The sequence below is a fragment of the Brassica rapa genome, chromosome A01 (assembly GCF_000309985.2).
Source record: "Brassica rapa cultivar Chiifu-401-42 chromosome A01, CAAS_Brap_v3.01, whole genome shotgun sequence".
Classification (NCBI taxonomy): Eukaryota; Viridiplantae; Streptophyta; class Magnoliopsida; order Brassicales; family Brassicaceae; genus Brassica; species Brassica rapa.
This window is the reverse complement of record NC_024795.2, coordinates 5388161-5401883: the sequence shown is the minus strand read 5'-3', so window position 1 is coordinate 5401883 and position 13723 is coordinate 5388161. Positions and strand designations below refer to the sequence as shown.

Genomic DNA, 13723 nt, shown 5'->3' with positions numbered 1-13723 from the left:
CCGCATAACGGTCGCCTAAACTTTATTATGTTTGAACTACACATACAATGTATAACATGAAAACGACGCAGTTGATTAGCACCTAAATGCCGTATAAACGGACGCCTATACCTGAGTATTTTTAAAATATTGATGAGCTTCTGTACCATATTTTAGAACATTGTTTTTCTTTAAATTTATTTATGCTATATTCTTTATATTTCATTGCCATGTGTCACGTGATTTGTTTTCTTCGTTTCTTGACAAAATTTAAAAAGTTGCTAAATTTGTCTGAAATTTAAAAAGTTTTATCAATTGATGATTTATTCGTTGATGAAGTTTTGCCCGATAAGCTACAAAATTAGTTACATGGTTCAAATATTTGAAAGTTATTTATTTGGTATACATGCATGTGTCTAATTCGTCGTACTGAACACAAATGTTTGAGTAATTAAACGATTGCAAACTTATTATACACATATGATACCAAATCGATATTCAAGTCTCCCATGCATACCTTCTTAAATATGTCAATTCTGTTCAGAATTTAAAGAAAGTACTAAAAGGTTAAAGCATTGCATCGAATCAAGTAATTAACTTCCATACGGTTCCTCGAGATCAAGTCGCTAACTCTGTCCCCTAGACCAATCATTAATGGTTAATATGATTTTATATAAGAAAAAAAAATACTAATGTTATTTGTTTTTCTTAATTTTTGTACAAATCATTGAATAAGATGTCAAAAAAACATTAAAGAATAAGTTTTGTTAGAATCAGAAACAATGACATATTTCCTAGACCATGATTAATACATGTTTCTTTCAAAAAATCTCTTCTCTTAGCTTTTAACTAAAAAAACTGAGAAGCGTCTCTGTTTTTGTGTTTAATTGTCTATATCAAATAAATTGATGGAAACGCGTGCTTGGCACACATTAAAAGCCACACTAAATGAAAAATGCACTTTTTTTTCTTTAACCATTATTTTTTATTAGATTTTTCTAGTAATATTTTTAACCATACATCTTTTTATGCGTTTAATAAATATTTTAGTATAAAATATTATGAATATTATGTGATCTACATTATAAAATTTTTGAGATTTTCTGTTTTCTAATAATTAATTGTTCACCAAATTATATTTGTTTCCATATTCATATATAAAAGATCTATTATTTATAAAATAAAAACACACCAATATTTTATTCGTTCTTTTTGTTTTCACAATAATTTCATACTTAAAATTTTAATTTAAAATGTATAAATCATATTTATTAATTATATTTTAAAAGAAATAATTTACGGCGTCCAATAGACTTAAAAAAAATATAACTCCATATCCAAAACTCTAGCCGCCGCTAGGAGAGAAAAAGAAGAAAACTCCATAGCCTCCGATCTCCATCCGTGGCGGGCCGTGCTCCTCACCGCCACTACGTGAAGGAGGATCTCCTCTCCCTCTTTAGTTTAGTCTAGTGTTCTTTTGGTGTTTCTTAGCATCCTTCGAGATTGAGATCTAGCGTTGATAAGTTTGTAGGATTGTGGAGTCTTTTGGGGTTGAATCAGTACTTGTGTTCTTTGGGTATTTGACGATTGGGTGAGTCCTGTAGAGAAGACTTTTGTGGTGGTAGCCGGTGCTTAATCGTTCTGATTTCGTTGCTCTCCTTTGTGTTTTTTCTAGACTGTGTTCCAGCTCTCTTGCTTGTTTCAGCTAAGGCTTTGGTTACGAGAGTTAGGTTCAGTGATGAGTCTGGTGCCATATGTCAGGTCGAGGACCTGTTGACGGTGTGGTGTAGCTGCTGGGAGCAATGCAGGGGCTTTCGCTGACTTCGTTTCTGAACTTTCTTCAACTCTAGTTCTTTTGCTGCTCATGTTTCTGCAGAGAGTTTACTTCTCGGTGAGTCGTTGTGTCGATGGGGTGTTTCAGTGTGCGCCTTCAGGTGCCTTTATCCCGAGATTGGATTCATGTTTCATGTGTTGGTTTTTCAGTTGGTGCTTTCAAGTTTGTGCATTTCTCTAATTTGTTCTGGTTTGGTGTGGAGTTATATGTTCCTTTGAATTTTTTTCTGCAACGGTGAAGCGTCCCGAGGATCCTTAGTTTGCTATTGGCTTCTCTCCAGTGAAAACGTCTAAATTGAGGTGTATTGTTCCTCGCTCTGCTGTGTGGTCTGGCGGATGGGCATGTGTCTGTGGTTTGGTTTGGTTGTCAAGCTTTTCATGTGTTGGTGGTATGTCTTCATTGGAGGCCTATCCTCGCTTCGTCTGGCTGTCTCTTTGTAAGCTTCCGGTGGTTAGAAGTTTCACGGCTACTATCTCTTCTCTCTCTTTATCGAACTTTCAGTATCTTGGGGATTTAAGTTTTGAATTTCAACTTGTTTCAGTTGGTTAGGTGCCATGTGGGTGGGTTTTAGTTTTCCTTCTTATGGAATTTAGTTTCCCTTCTTATGGGATTTAGTTGCTAGAGATTTCTTATTTTACGTCTAGTTTATTTTATGTATCAAACTTTGTATTACATCTTGTTTTCCTAATATAATCCAATTTAACTGAAAAAAAGAAAAGAAATAATTTACGGCTAAAAAGTCTATATCTAAAATTCTACAGCTAGCGCATAAAAGTTGACCATTTAGCCATTTACAACAAATAATTTTAGAGCCACAGCTGTAACAATCAACCTCTCATGATCTCATTTTAGGAAAATCTTCATTGGTTGTGGATAACATAATCTCACGTTGATGAACGAAAGAGGAAGGAAGGAATACACAGCTCATCTCATTTGGCAACATACACTAATTTTTTTTTTTTTTCACTGAAATTTTATTAATAGATCATGGACCAAGTCCGACACAAACAGACAAAGGCTCAACCAACAGAGTAAAAAAAAACACGGGCCTAAAGTCCAAGATAAATCCCTTTGAAGAAGACGCTTACTCATTTCACCACGTGTAACGACGCCTGGCGTTTTGAGACACACGTCGAGAAAAAGACAAATCACCTTCCACCGACGATAAAGAAGAAAACTCGACGGAAACTTCGCCGTCGACAGAGCTAAACCGATGAACATATATACACTAATCTAATTACCAAGTTTTTTTTAATCAATTAAATAGTGGAATTATAAAACACGTTTAAAAATAGCGGCAACTCTTTCTCCGCCGCTACTGCTTCTACCTCTCTCTCTCTTTCTCTCAGCCGTCGCGACACACTCTCTCTCTCTCTGATGGCGGCGACTCAACTTCACATATCCCCAAATCCTAAAACCCCAACGCCGTCTCCCCAAACCCCTCCTCCTCCCTGGTTCTCTCCCGACACCGGAATCTACACCAGCAAACACCCCTCCGTCCACCTCCCCGTCGACCCTCATCTCGACGCCGCCTCCGCCCTCTTCTCTCACCTACACACCGTCGACGATCCTTCTTCCGCCGCCTTCGTCGATTCCTTAACCGGATTCTCGATATCATACTCCGAGCTCCAGGTCATGGTCGAATCAATCGCCGCCGCGATTCATCGCGACTTCGGCGTCCGACAAGGCGACGTCGTTTCGCTCGTCCTCCCTAACTCCCTCTACTTCCCGCTCCTTTTCCTCTCGCTGATCTCCTTGGGGACCGTTGTTACAACCATGAACCCTTCGAGCAGCTTGGGAGAGATCAAGAAGCAAGTTCGCGAGTGTAACGTCGCGTTAGCGTTTACTTCTCGCGAAAGCGTCGACAAGTTGGCTTCTTTAGGGGTTGTGGTGATAAGGGTTCCCGAAAGTTACGATCTTGATTCGGTTCGAGTCGAGAATCCGACGTTTTACTCAATCATCAAAGGAGGTTTGGGAAGTGTACCGAAGAAGCCTTTGGTTAAGCAAGACGATGTAGCTGCGATTATGTATTCGTCTGGGACAACGGGAGCTAGTAAAGGAGTTATGTTAACTCATAGGAATCTCATTGCGTCAATGGAGCTTTTTGTGAGATTCGAAGCTTCTCAGTATGAGTATCCAGGCGCGAGTAATGTTTATCTAGCGGCGTTGCCTTTGTGTCATATCTATGGTTTATCACTCTTTGTGATGGGACTGTTGTCTGTTGGATCGACCATTGTTGTTATGAGGAGGTTCGATGTTTCTGATGTTGTTGATGTGATCGAGAGGTTTAAGGTCACGCATTTCCCTGTTGTCCCTCCGATGTTGATGGCGTTGACGAAGAAGGCGAAGGGAGTTTGTGGGGAAGCGTTTAGAAGCTTGAAGCAGGTTTCTTCTGGAGCAGCTCCTTTGAGCAGGAAGTTTATTGAGGATTTCGTTGGGACTCTTCCTCATGTTGATTTGATTCAGGTTACTCTGAAGTTTTTATTCTTGGAAGTTTGTTAGTGAGGAGTGTGTTTTGTTTTAGCTGAAAAGTGGAATCAATTTTTTTTTTGCAGGGATATGGAATGACTGAATCAACCGCAGTTGGTACACGAGGGTTCAACACGCAAAAGCTTAGGAAGTATTCTTCGGTGGGACTACTTGCTCCAAATATGCAGGCTAGGGTAGTAGATTGGAGCTCTGGCTCTTTCCTTCCACCAGGAAACCGAGGAGAGCTCTGGATACAAGGTCCCGGAGTCATGAAAGGTACTACTTTTGTTCTTGCCAAAAATAGTTTAGAGCATACATAGGTCTTGTGTCAACGGTTTACATAAATAGAGAAGCTCTTGCATCCTCATTAAATGTAGATATAGATCGGATCTTCCAACTGTCGTGTGGAGTATTTGATGAGTGTGTTAGAATATAGAGGAGTTCTTGCTTGTCTGTCGCATGAACTATTTTGATTTTACTCGAGAGAAATATAAACATGATTCAGTTTTATGTATCAGGATACTTGAATAACCCAGAAGCAACTGAGATGACAATTGTTGAAAAAAGTTGGCTACGTACTGGGGACATTGCTTATTTTGATGAAGATGGTTACCTGTTTATTGTTGACCGTATGAAGGAGATTATCAAGTACAAAGGTTTTCAGGTACTGAACTCTTTTTCTTTATCTTTCATTAGATCACAGTGAGTGATCTCATGGGTCTTTTTTGGCAGATAGCACCAGCAGATTTGGAGGCTGTTCTTGTTTCACATCCTTTGATTATCGATGCTGCAGTAACAGCGTACGTCTCAAAAAAAAAATTGACAGATCTGGTTCTGCGTTTAAAGATTTTTATATAGTATGTTGAATAAGTGGAAGATACTGGACAATGTGCCAAACAGTCTGTTATTCTACTCAAAAGTAGTACTCAAATATGTGAATTATGTTGTGACATAAGAGTTTCAATTACAGTGCTCCAAATGAAGAGTGTGGAGAGATTCCGGTAGCATTCGTTGTGCGGAGACAAGAAACAACACTTTCAGAACAAGATGTAATAAGCTATGTAGCTGCTCAGGTTAGGCTTTTACAATCTGGAAAATCGAAACAGAACATGTTTATCCATTTGCAGATTGGTAACTCCTCAGAGGAACTGATGCAATGATATTTTGTTATGTGTGGTGGTAGGTTGCGCCGTACAGGAAGGTGAGGAAAGTGGTGATGGTTAGCTCAATACCAAAGTCTCCAACAGGGAAGATATTGAGAAAGGAACTAAAGAGAATATTGACAAACTGTGTTTCTTCAAGACTATGATTCAAGTTTCATCTTTTTGGGTAATAGTAATAACATACAGAGAGAGAGAGATCCACACTTGTGTAGCAATTCAATTCGATTCTTTATTGGTTTTGTAAAAAAGACTAAGCATAAAGATGTGTGTTTGTAGTATCTGATTCTTGATGAATAAGATTTGAGCAATAGAGTTGTTGTATTCAGAGATTTTTGTAATCCGAACAACACACATTACTCTAGTTAAGTTCACTTGTGCAATTACATACTTCTGATTTTAATCACAAAACTATTATTCTTTTTTTTCTTTTATCAACTGGATTTTCACAAAACTATTATTCTAGTTTAAGTTCACTTGTGCAATTAAAATAGATAGAGTCGTGTCTAAATCCGACCCGCATCATAAATATCCAACCCAGTTGCAAACAAACCAAGTCAAAATAGTTTTGAAACGAAAAAAAAAAAGAGTTCGCGTTCAATCTCGCTTTTGTGTTTGTGTTCTGTCGGGTTCCACATCTGTCTGGGTTTTATCTGATTTGGTGGGTACTTCGATTCATGTCTGTTTGGAAAGTCGGTTCCTTTTTGCTTCTGTATCCGATCAAGCACATATTGTCTTACTTCTATAGATATTCTCGATCTGTTGTTCCTGGATTGAATCCCACTAGCTTTTTCTAGATTGTTGCTCTGATCTTTTGGGGTTTACAATTATTTACAGGCTCTGAGTTTGTTTCTAACAACGTTCACGGTTGTTATTTGATTTTGTCAAATAGATTTTGAGGGTCAAAAGATGCAGAAACTAGGTGATTTCAAGCTTCCTCAGTTCTTCAATTACCCTCCATACTTCACGTACATATCACTCTCTTCTGTTCAAGTCTCTTTCTTTTCTCCCTCTGAAGATAATCTGAAGTCTGTATCTTTTGTCTACAGTTTGCAGCCTGTGAGGGACACTCGTGAGAAGCAAATACAGCTCTGGAAAGAGCTTATCTTGGACTTCTGCAAATCCCAAAAGGTCTTCTTGATCGGCGTTGAAGAAGACTTCCCTCTCTTCTCCAACTCTGCTATTGATCGTATGTTCCCTTTACTGCCCCTTTTTTTTTTCCACTATCTTGCCTTATAGGCTGCAGTAAACTGCTGGTTAAAATCTTGGCAAGGAACGCTCTTTTGTGAATTAAGATATGTTCATTCGTCGTTAGGCTTCCACCGTTGATCTTGCGGCTCTTTCTATCTTTTTCTTTATTTGGTTTTGTAGGAACTCTAAGCCATGAAGCAAGGGAGATCTTCCTCTCAGCCATTGTTGGAGAAGGTTAGCTTCTTGTGATAAGATTTAGGTTCATTACACTCATGGTTTCGTTTTGATGTTTACGCCTTTGTTTATCCAGGGCGTGCGGAGTGGCTAGATAAAGGTCATAGGAAATGTTTGATTCTCTGGCACCGGATTCAAGATTGGGCAGACATTATTCTTAAGTTTGTGAGTCCACATGTCTGACTTTTTTTTATTCTTGGTGTCTTTGCTCTTTTCTCTAATCATGTATGTTATGATCTGTCTATAAGGTGAGAGAGAATGGATTAGAGGACAGTGTTATGACTGTTGAAGAAATACGTTCAGGGACTGAGTCACTTGGAACAGGTAGAAGAAAACCTCCTTCAAATTATGTTTATGATATTTGGTTTGTGTCACACAATGTGAATGCAAATGTTCTTTTTCAGAACTTGAAGGGATTGATCGGACGATTCTAATGAGGGCATTGAAGCTGCTAGAGAACAAAGGCAAGCTTGCATTGTTCAAAGGAACTTCAGCTGATGATGAAGGCGTCAAGTTCTCTGTCTGATGTTTTTGTTTTTGTTTTTGTCAACAAGGAAAAAAAAACGGATAAACACCTTGATAACATACTTTCATTCTGTAATCACAACTTTTGAGTTTTGTAGAATTAATTGCATTTTATAACATAACACTAAACAAACCATTCTCTCTTAGCAGATAATCTGTCATGGTATGTACTTATGCATTCATGATCACTTCTGGTCGAAGTTTTGAAGGATTCTGATTTATTCTTCTTCTGCTGCTTTGATATTGGATCTATCTTTCTCCAGCAGGGGTTGATTTTAACGTGAGAAATAACTACGTAAAAGACATGTACAAGAATGCATAACCATGTACTCTATGATCTAAGAACTCGGGTTGAAGAGGTTTCATGTTTAAACAAAAAGGCAGAGATAATCATCACACATGGGTAACTTGATGAATCTTTCTTTACTTACTTTGAAAGAGCTTCATTAAGAAGAGGTTACTTGATGAACTGCAATTTTGGAACTGCAGTCTTGTATTTTTTTTATCAATTGAACCATGTTAAATCTCAGTTATGTTTATTTTTTTTTGTATTTATTTATCTGTGTCCACACTATATATTCATCCATACCTTATAATATCCTTGATAACTAATAAGAAAAAAAAAATCATCACTAAAATTTGAATAATGGATTTTTAGTACATTACTATATAACATATGTGACCTTTACTGAAATTCTCTACTGTATAAAAATAAATCGATTTTTCAACTGTACAAAAAATATGGAAGTGAACGATGGCAATTCGGTAGATAAGTAAGGAAAGGAATAGTCTTTTTAAACAACTCCCACAAATGATAGAAGCAAAACTTAGACAATTCCATGGTCTTCTCTTTCCCACTTTGACGCATCTTAAGCAAAGAAAAAACACCAACAAACATCTTTAGACCATACAAAGAAAGAGAAAAACCAAACAACTTTTCTCTTTGTTCCGAGTTTGCAAAGAACCTAAGAATATGAGAGATTCAATATACCTTTTATGGATTAATCATGGATTAAAGGTGATGATGGTGATGATGATGTTCGTATCTTGGAGAGGTGTTTTGGGATTGGAGAACATAAACCCCATATTCTTTGATGAAGGTCTTTCTCATTTATTTGGTGAATCTAATCTCATCCGATCTCCTGATGATCGCAGCGTTCGATTACTCCTCGACAAATATACCGGTAATTTTCTTGTCTTTCAAGTTATGATATAAATAGTATAGTGTGAAGATTTCTCAAGAACATATAATTAGTTTCACGTTAAGAGACTCGACTTTTAGTTTTTTGATGATGATCATCATTTGTAAGTTTAATTTTTTGAGTTGCATGAACATATTAATAGATAGACATGGTAATTCGATTATGGTGATAACATGATTATGCGATTATATATACCATCTTTTACCAAACATGAAATTTGGCAAGAAAATCTTAATTTATATTCCATGTTATCCAATTAACATTATTAGGCGATTATACCATCTTTTACCAAACATGAAATATTACAAAAGCTTGATTTATATTCAATCAATATGTAAAGTAAATGATGTAGTAGAAGAGATTTCATTGTTCCAACGTTTTCAACTTTGTTAGGTTTCTTTTCAAACTTCATAAATATAATTAGTTCATTTTCAACAATTAATTATCTAGTAAATGTCACTAATCAAAGTCGTTGAGTTTTAATTATATAGTTTTAATACGAAATTGTTTTCAAAATGAATTCGATAGGGTCAGGATTTATATCTTCAAACATGTATCAACATGGATTTTTTAGTTCGTTGATAAAATTGCCAGGAGCTTACACGGCTGGTCTTGTAGTAGCCTTCTATGTAAGTCACTATTTTTCAGTTTCCTTATTAGTGCACTAATTTTTTCTTAAAGTGATTGATATGCAAATGAAATTTATATGATATAGACATCAAACGGCGATGTGTTTGTGAAGAATCACGATGAATTAGACATAGAGTTCTTAGGAAACGTTGAAGGGAAGCCGTGGCGGTTTCAAACGAATATGTACGGAAACGGTAGCACAAACCGTGGCCGAGAAGAACGCTACCGTCTTTGGTTTGATCCTTCCAAGGAGTTTCACCGTTACAGCATCCTTTGGAACCCTACCAAAATAATGTTAGTTTCCTCTTTCTCACAATCCTTTCTCTATAAGTCAACAATTGTACTTACGCTCATTGGTTTTAAGAGTTGTTAAACAATCAAAATTTTCAAGACCGGTGCATGTAGTTCTTAGTTAGGTGATCTAGACTGGTGCATGTGGTTTTGATAGTGTGCATGAGATATGTATGTTGAATATAAAGTAAGTGGTTGTTGTGTAGTATACATTTTAGTAAATGCAAACAAGACACGGCAAGTCCAATCTCATTTACACGCATGAGAGTACTGATGGGCACGTCAAACACATACTATTTCAAATTTAGTAATAGTTTGATTAACAATGGATCGGTTTAGGTCATCAAGATTTGACAATCTCATGGGTAAAATCTTGCTCTAGTTAGCCAAGAAAATATGCAACATATCACAATGTTGGCTAGTTTATGACATGCAGATTTTGGGTAGACGATGTGCCAATAAGAGAAATCATAAGAAAAGAAGAAATGAAAGGAGACTATCCACAAAAACCAATGTCTCTCTACGCAACCATTTGGGACGCCTCAAGCTGGGCTACTTCCGGCGGTAAATTCGGCGTCGACTATGCATTTTCACCTTTCGTCTCCGAGTTCAAAGACGTTGCTCTCGATGGTTGTAATGTCTCTGACTCATTCCCCAACAACAACAACAACACCGTTGGTTATAACTACGTCAACTGTTCTGCTTCCGACCAAGATCTCATGGCTAGTGATTACTCAACCATTAGTCCTAAACAAGCAGCTGCGATGAGACGGTTTCGGGAACGTTATATGTATTATTCGTATTGTTACGACACCGTGAGATACGCCGTGCCTCCACCTGAGTGTGTGATCGTGACGGCTGAGAAGGACCGGTTTAAGGATACTGGACGGTTAAAGTTTGGTGGTAGTCATAGAGCACGGAAAAGACGGAAGCGGAATCGGTCTACGCCGGTGGTTTCGGCTGATCAATAGCATTAATTAGTTGAATTTAATTAATTCCCGGATGTGTATATATAGTGTTTAATTATATAGATCATGAATAATATACATTTATAAAATTCATCAATTTTTTAAAATTTATTTATCCCGCTGTAAATGATGCATATGTCAAAAATATTTATTACAAAATGAAATATTGACTTAAAAATTTGACAAAAAATAATTATAACTAGGTTAAGACCCGCGCCTTGCGCGGGATGAACATTATATATAAAAATTATTTTATGTATTAAATATTTTTACATATTTTGAAATAATAAATATATTTTGAATAATTAAAAGTCAGTAACTATTAAATATATAATTAAATTGGTGTGAACATATAAATCAATTTTATTAATCCAATTTTTTTTTAATATTTGATAGGATATGTAATTAAATTTAAATGATACTAACATACATAGTATATTTTAGTATATTTTTAATATTAATGTCTATTAAATGATGATTTCTACTCATATAGTGTTTTTGATCATTTGTATCTTTTATAGCAAAAGATTTAAATTACTAACAACAAAATTTTCATTGTGAGATTAATAGTTTTAATAATTTATAATTTTAAAAAAATAAGTTGTCAATGTTCGTTCAAAACTTTTACCAAAAAATTGTTCAAAGTAAATTTTAAAACTAAAAGATTTATGTATTTTATATGGTTTATAGTTTAATTTAAAACAATATATATATATATATCAATATTAAAAATTAATTAAATTATACTTTTTACTTATATAATTTTGTAATCATTTCAAAGTGAAACTTTTAACAGTTTTAGTAATTTATAATCGTTTTTCAAAATTCAAAATATAACATATGTAGAAAAATCTAAATTTTTTATTATATGGTTATTGTGGTTGTTTAATTTATTTAATAGTTTAAAATTAAACAAATATGATAGAATATACACTAATTTTTATCAAATCTTTATTATTCAAAATCATTAATTGTCATATATATACTTTAACCACATTAGGCAATTCCGTAATTTTATTTAAGGAAATAATGAAATACATTAATAATGAATTTATTGTTAGTTTAATAAAAAACTTATTATATAATTAGATGAACCAACATATTTTTCTAATGATTCTAAGAATCATCCTAGTGATGACATGTGGCTACAAAAAGAAGTTGTAATGATTCTCAAATAATATATAGAGGATATGTGTAACCTTCACTGTTTGATAGTTCAACTTCGATATACACTGAAAATCTACGACTAGTGGCTAATTATTCTGAAGATATAATGTCTATGAGTGTCAGCAAAGACTTTATTTGATCTAATTTTTTAAAGCGCGTGTTTAAGTATATGACCATGTAACATTCCATAAACATAAGATAAGCTCCACATGTTGATTAATTTTAAGCAATGTCTATATACTTGAACCATATACCCAAGTAACCCAACCCAAAGTCAAGCTGATTTTTAAGGTATCCAATTGTTTTATTTAAACAAATATTTTATTAACTATATGATGATTAGATTCGCTTAACATTACTTTCCAAGGTATCTCTACCCCTCGGCTGAGTTTCACAATAGCAAATGATGTTAGGAGTTTTCAAGGCTCCTAAGACAAATGTTGTAGTATAAAAGATTGTCGAACCAGTTCTGAGGGATATCAAAGCACTGAGAATGCAAGTACTCACTTAATCTAAGTGCAACCAATGATTTAGATGGGTTTTAAATTACTACTAAACTAGAAAGCAAATAACAGAATGATACTTTCTTGACTAAGGGAAAAGAGAACTCATGGGCATAGGGATTAGACCTTGGGTGATCAAGTATCGAACTAAGGATGGCAAATGATCAATCAAACTATCAACCTTAAGCCTAGACACAATTCTAAGCAAGCTCTATGTCTAGATGAATGCTCATTTGCTAACATATCTCAAACATCAAATGTCTTTGGTTGAATAATATGAAAGCAATCATTACTAACAAGTCTATTAGCTATCTTAGCATCTTTAACAACAAATGTCTTTGGCAAAGTATACTAAAAGCCTAGGAGAGTTGTCTAAGGCATTTCATCAAACACCTTTTGGGTGGGAAATGTCTATTGATCAACTTTTGAGTGGCCAACTCAGAAGATGCATTATGAATACTCTACTAGCAAGGAACAAGAATGATCTACACTAAAACATCCTAGAACTAACCTAATCACCCTTAATCTCCCTAACCCATGAATTCAAAAGGTGATTACTCACTAATCTCCATGATTCCTCTTAAACCCATATTGGATTTCAGATTAATCATGTAGAGAAATACAGGAAATAAAAGGAACACAGAATTTCAATAACAAACTGATCAATTCATTCAAAGAGATCCCTTTCCAAAGGTTTTTGGTGGTTTTTCTCAGAACAAAGATAATCTGCCTCCTGGTGGCTTACAGAGTAATAAAACATAGGTTTAGAAAATAAAAACGTGCATAATGAAATGACCAAAATGCCCTTGAGAAATCACAAGTTCGAGCAGAAACAAAACACGGAGCGACCTCAGCCCGTCGCTCCGACAAGTCGCTCCAGGCTTCGGGAGCGACCTCGCTGTGTCGCTGCGAGAGGTCGCTCCGGGCTCGTTCTGAGCATCTCCGGGTGATGAAAACGCGAGCGACTTCTCCCTGTCGCTCTGGTATGGTCGCTCTGAGCTTCGCGAGCGACTTCAGCACGTCGCTCTGGAAGGTCGCTCCGAGGTGTAAATGTGTGTCTCCAGACGTGAAAACGCGAGCGACCTTGTGCAGTCGCTCTGGATGAGTCGCTCCGGGATGTGGTGCACAGCGACCTCATGCCGTCGCTCCGAGAGGTCGCTCCGGCTGTGCTCGTCCAAAGATCACTCTTTTCACCTCTTTTGAGCTCCAAATAACCTCATGTGGTACTCCAGTACCTAATAGAGACTCATGTATGCAAAATGCAACCTAAACATGTCTGAATCCTAATCTATATGATGAAAATGCTCATGGATGAATGGATAAAACAATGCAAATATGCAAGATATCAACTCCCCCAAACTTGTTCTTTTACTTGTCCACAAGTGAACTTTCTAGAACTCATAGGAAGAGAGGTTGAAGGTGGGAGCACATAGCCAAAAGAAACACAACTAGCACACTCTCTTATTACACTCTAGCTTCTCTAGGCCTATCTTAACTCTTTTTGTTCTTACACTCATCATCAAGCATCCACACATTCAAATCAACCAACTCTCACATTCATTAAGCACAA

The 13723-nt window shown here is 36.0% G+C and overlaps 3 protein-coding genes across 7 annotated transcripts; all 3 read left to right on the top strand.

Annotated features, from left to right (window-relative positions):
- Positions 1-55: 55 nt before the first annotated feature.
- Positions 56-5774, top strand: LOC103857048 (4-coumarate--CoA ligase-like 6). 3 transcript variants are annotated; one of them, XM_033273270.1, is made up of 7 exons: positions 56-1570; positions 1655-4279; positions 4369-4558; positions 4801-4946; positions 5015-5082; positions 5253-5355; positions 5466-5774. In XM_033273270.1, exons 2-7 carry the CDS (start codon positions 3191-3193, stop codon positions 5589-5591), a joined length of 1722 nt encoding a protein of 573 aa, XP_033129161.1. In that variant the 5' UTR covers positions 56-1570; positions 1655-3190; the 3' UTR covers positions 5592-5774. The 3 variants fall into 3 exon arrangements, 2 of the variants coding, with proteins under 2 accessions (XP_033129161.1, XP_009132447.1); XM_009134199.3 differs by having other exon boundaries at positions 56-1870; positions 1963-4279; XR_004448553.1 differs by having other exon boundaries at positions 56-4279; positions 5019-5082; positions 5466-5563.
- Positions 5775-5959: 185 nt separating this feature from the next.
- On the top strand, positions 5960-7528 carry LOC103857037 (vacuolar protein sorting-associated protein 25). Of its 2 annotated transcripts, none has more exons than XM_018655898.2 (7): positions 5960-6083; positions 6331-6410; positions 6492-6631; positions 6814-6867; positions 6944-7032; positions 7116-7191; positions 7272-7528. In XM_018655898.2, exons 2-7 carry the CDS (start codon positions 6352-6354, stop codon positions 7391-7393), a joined length of 540 nt encoding a protein of 179 aa, XP_018511414.1. In that variant the 5' UTR covers positions 5960-6083; positions 6331-6351; the 3' UTR covers positions 7394-7528. The 2 variants fall into 2 exon arrangements, with proteins under 2 accessions (XP_018511414.1, XP_009132439.1); XM_009134191.3 differs by having other exon boundaries at positions 5964-6103; positions 6335-6410.
- Positions 7529-7819: 291 nt separating this feature from the next.
- LOC103857027 (probable xyloglucan endotransglucosylase/hydrolase protein 29) lies at positions 7820-10661 on the top strand. Of its 2 annotated transcripts, XM_009134181.3 has the most exons (4): positions 7820-8576; positions 9123-9223; positions 9310-9518; positions 9952-10661. In XM_009134181.3, the coding sequence occupies exons 1-4, from the start codon at positions 8366-8368 to the stop codon at positions 10484-10486; spliced, it is 1056 nt and encodes a 351-aa protein (XP_009132429.1). In that variant the 5' UTR covers positions 7820-8365; the 3' UTR covers positions 10487-10661. The 2 variants fall into 2 exon arrangements, with proteins under 2 accessions (XP_009132429.1, XP_018512577.1); XM_018657061.2 differs by lacking the exon at positions 9123-9223 and having other exon boundaries at positions 8487-8576.
- Positions 10662-13723: the final 3062 nt, after the last annotated feature.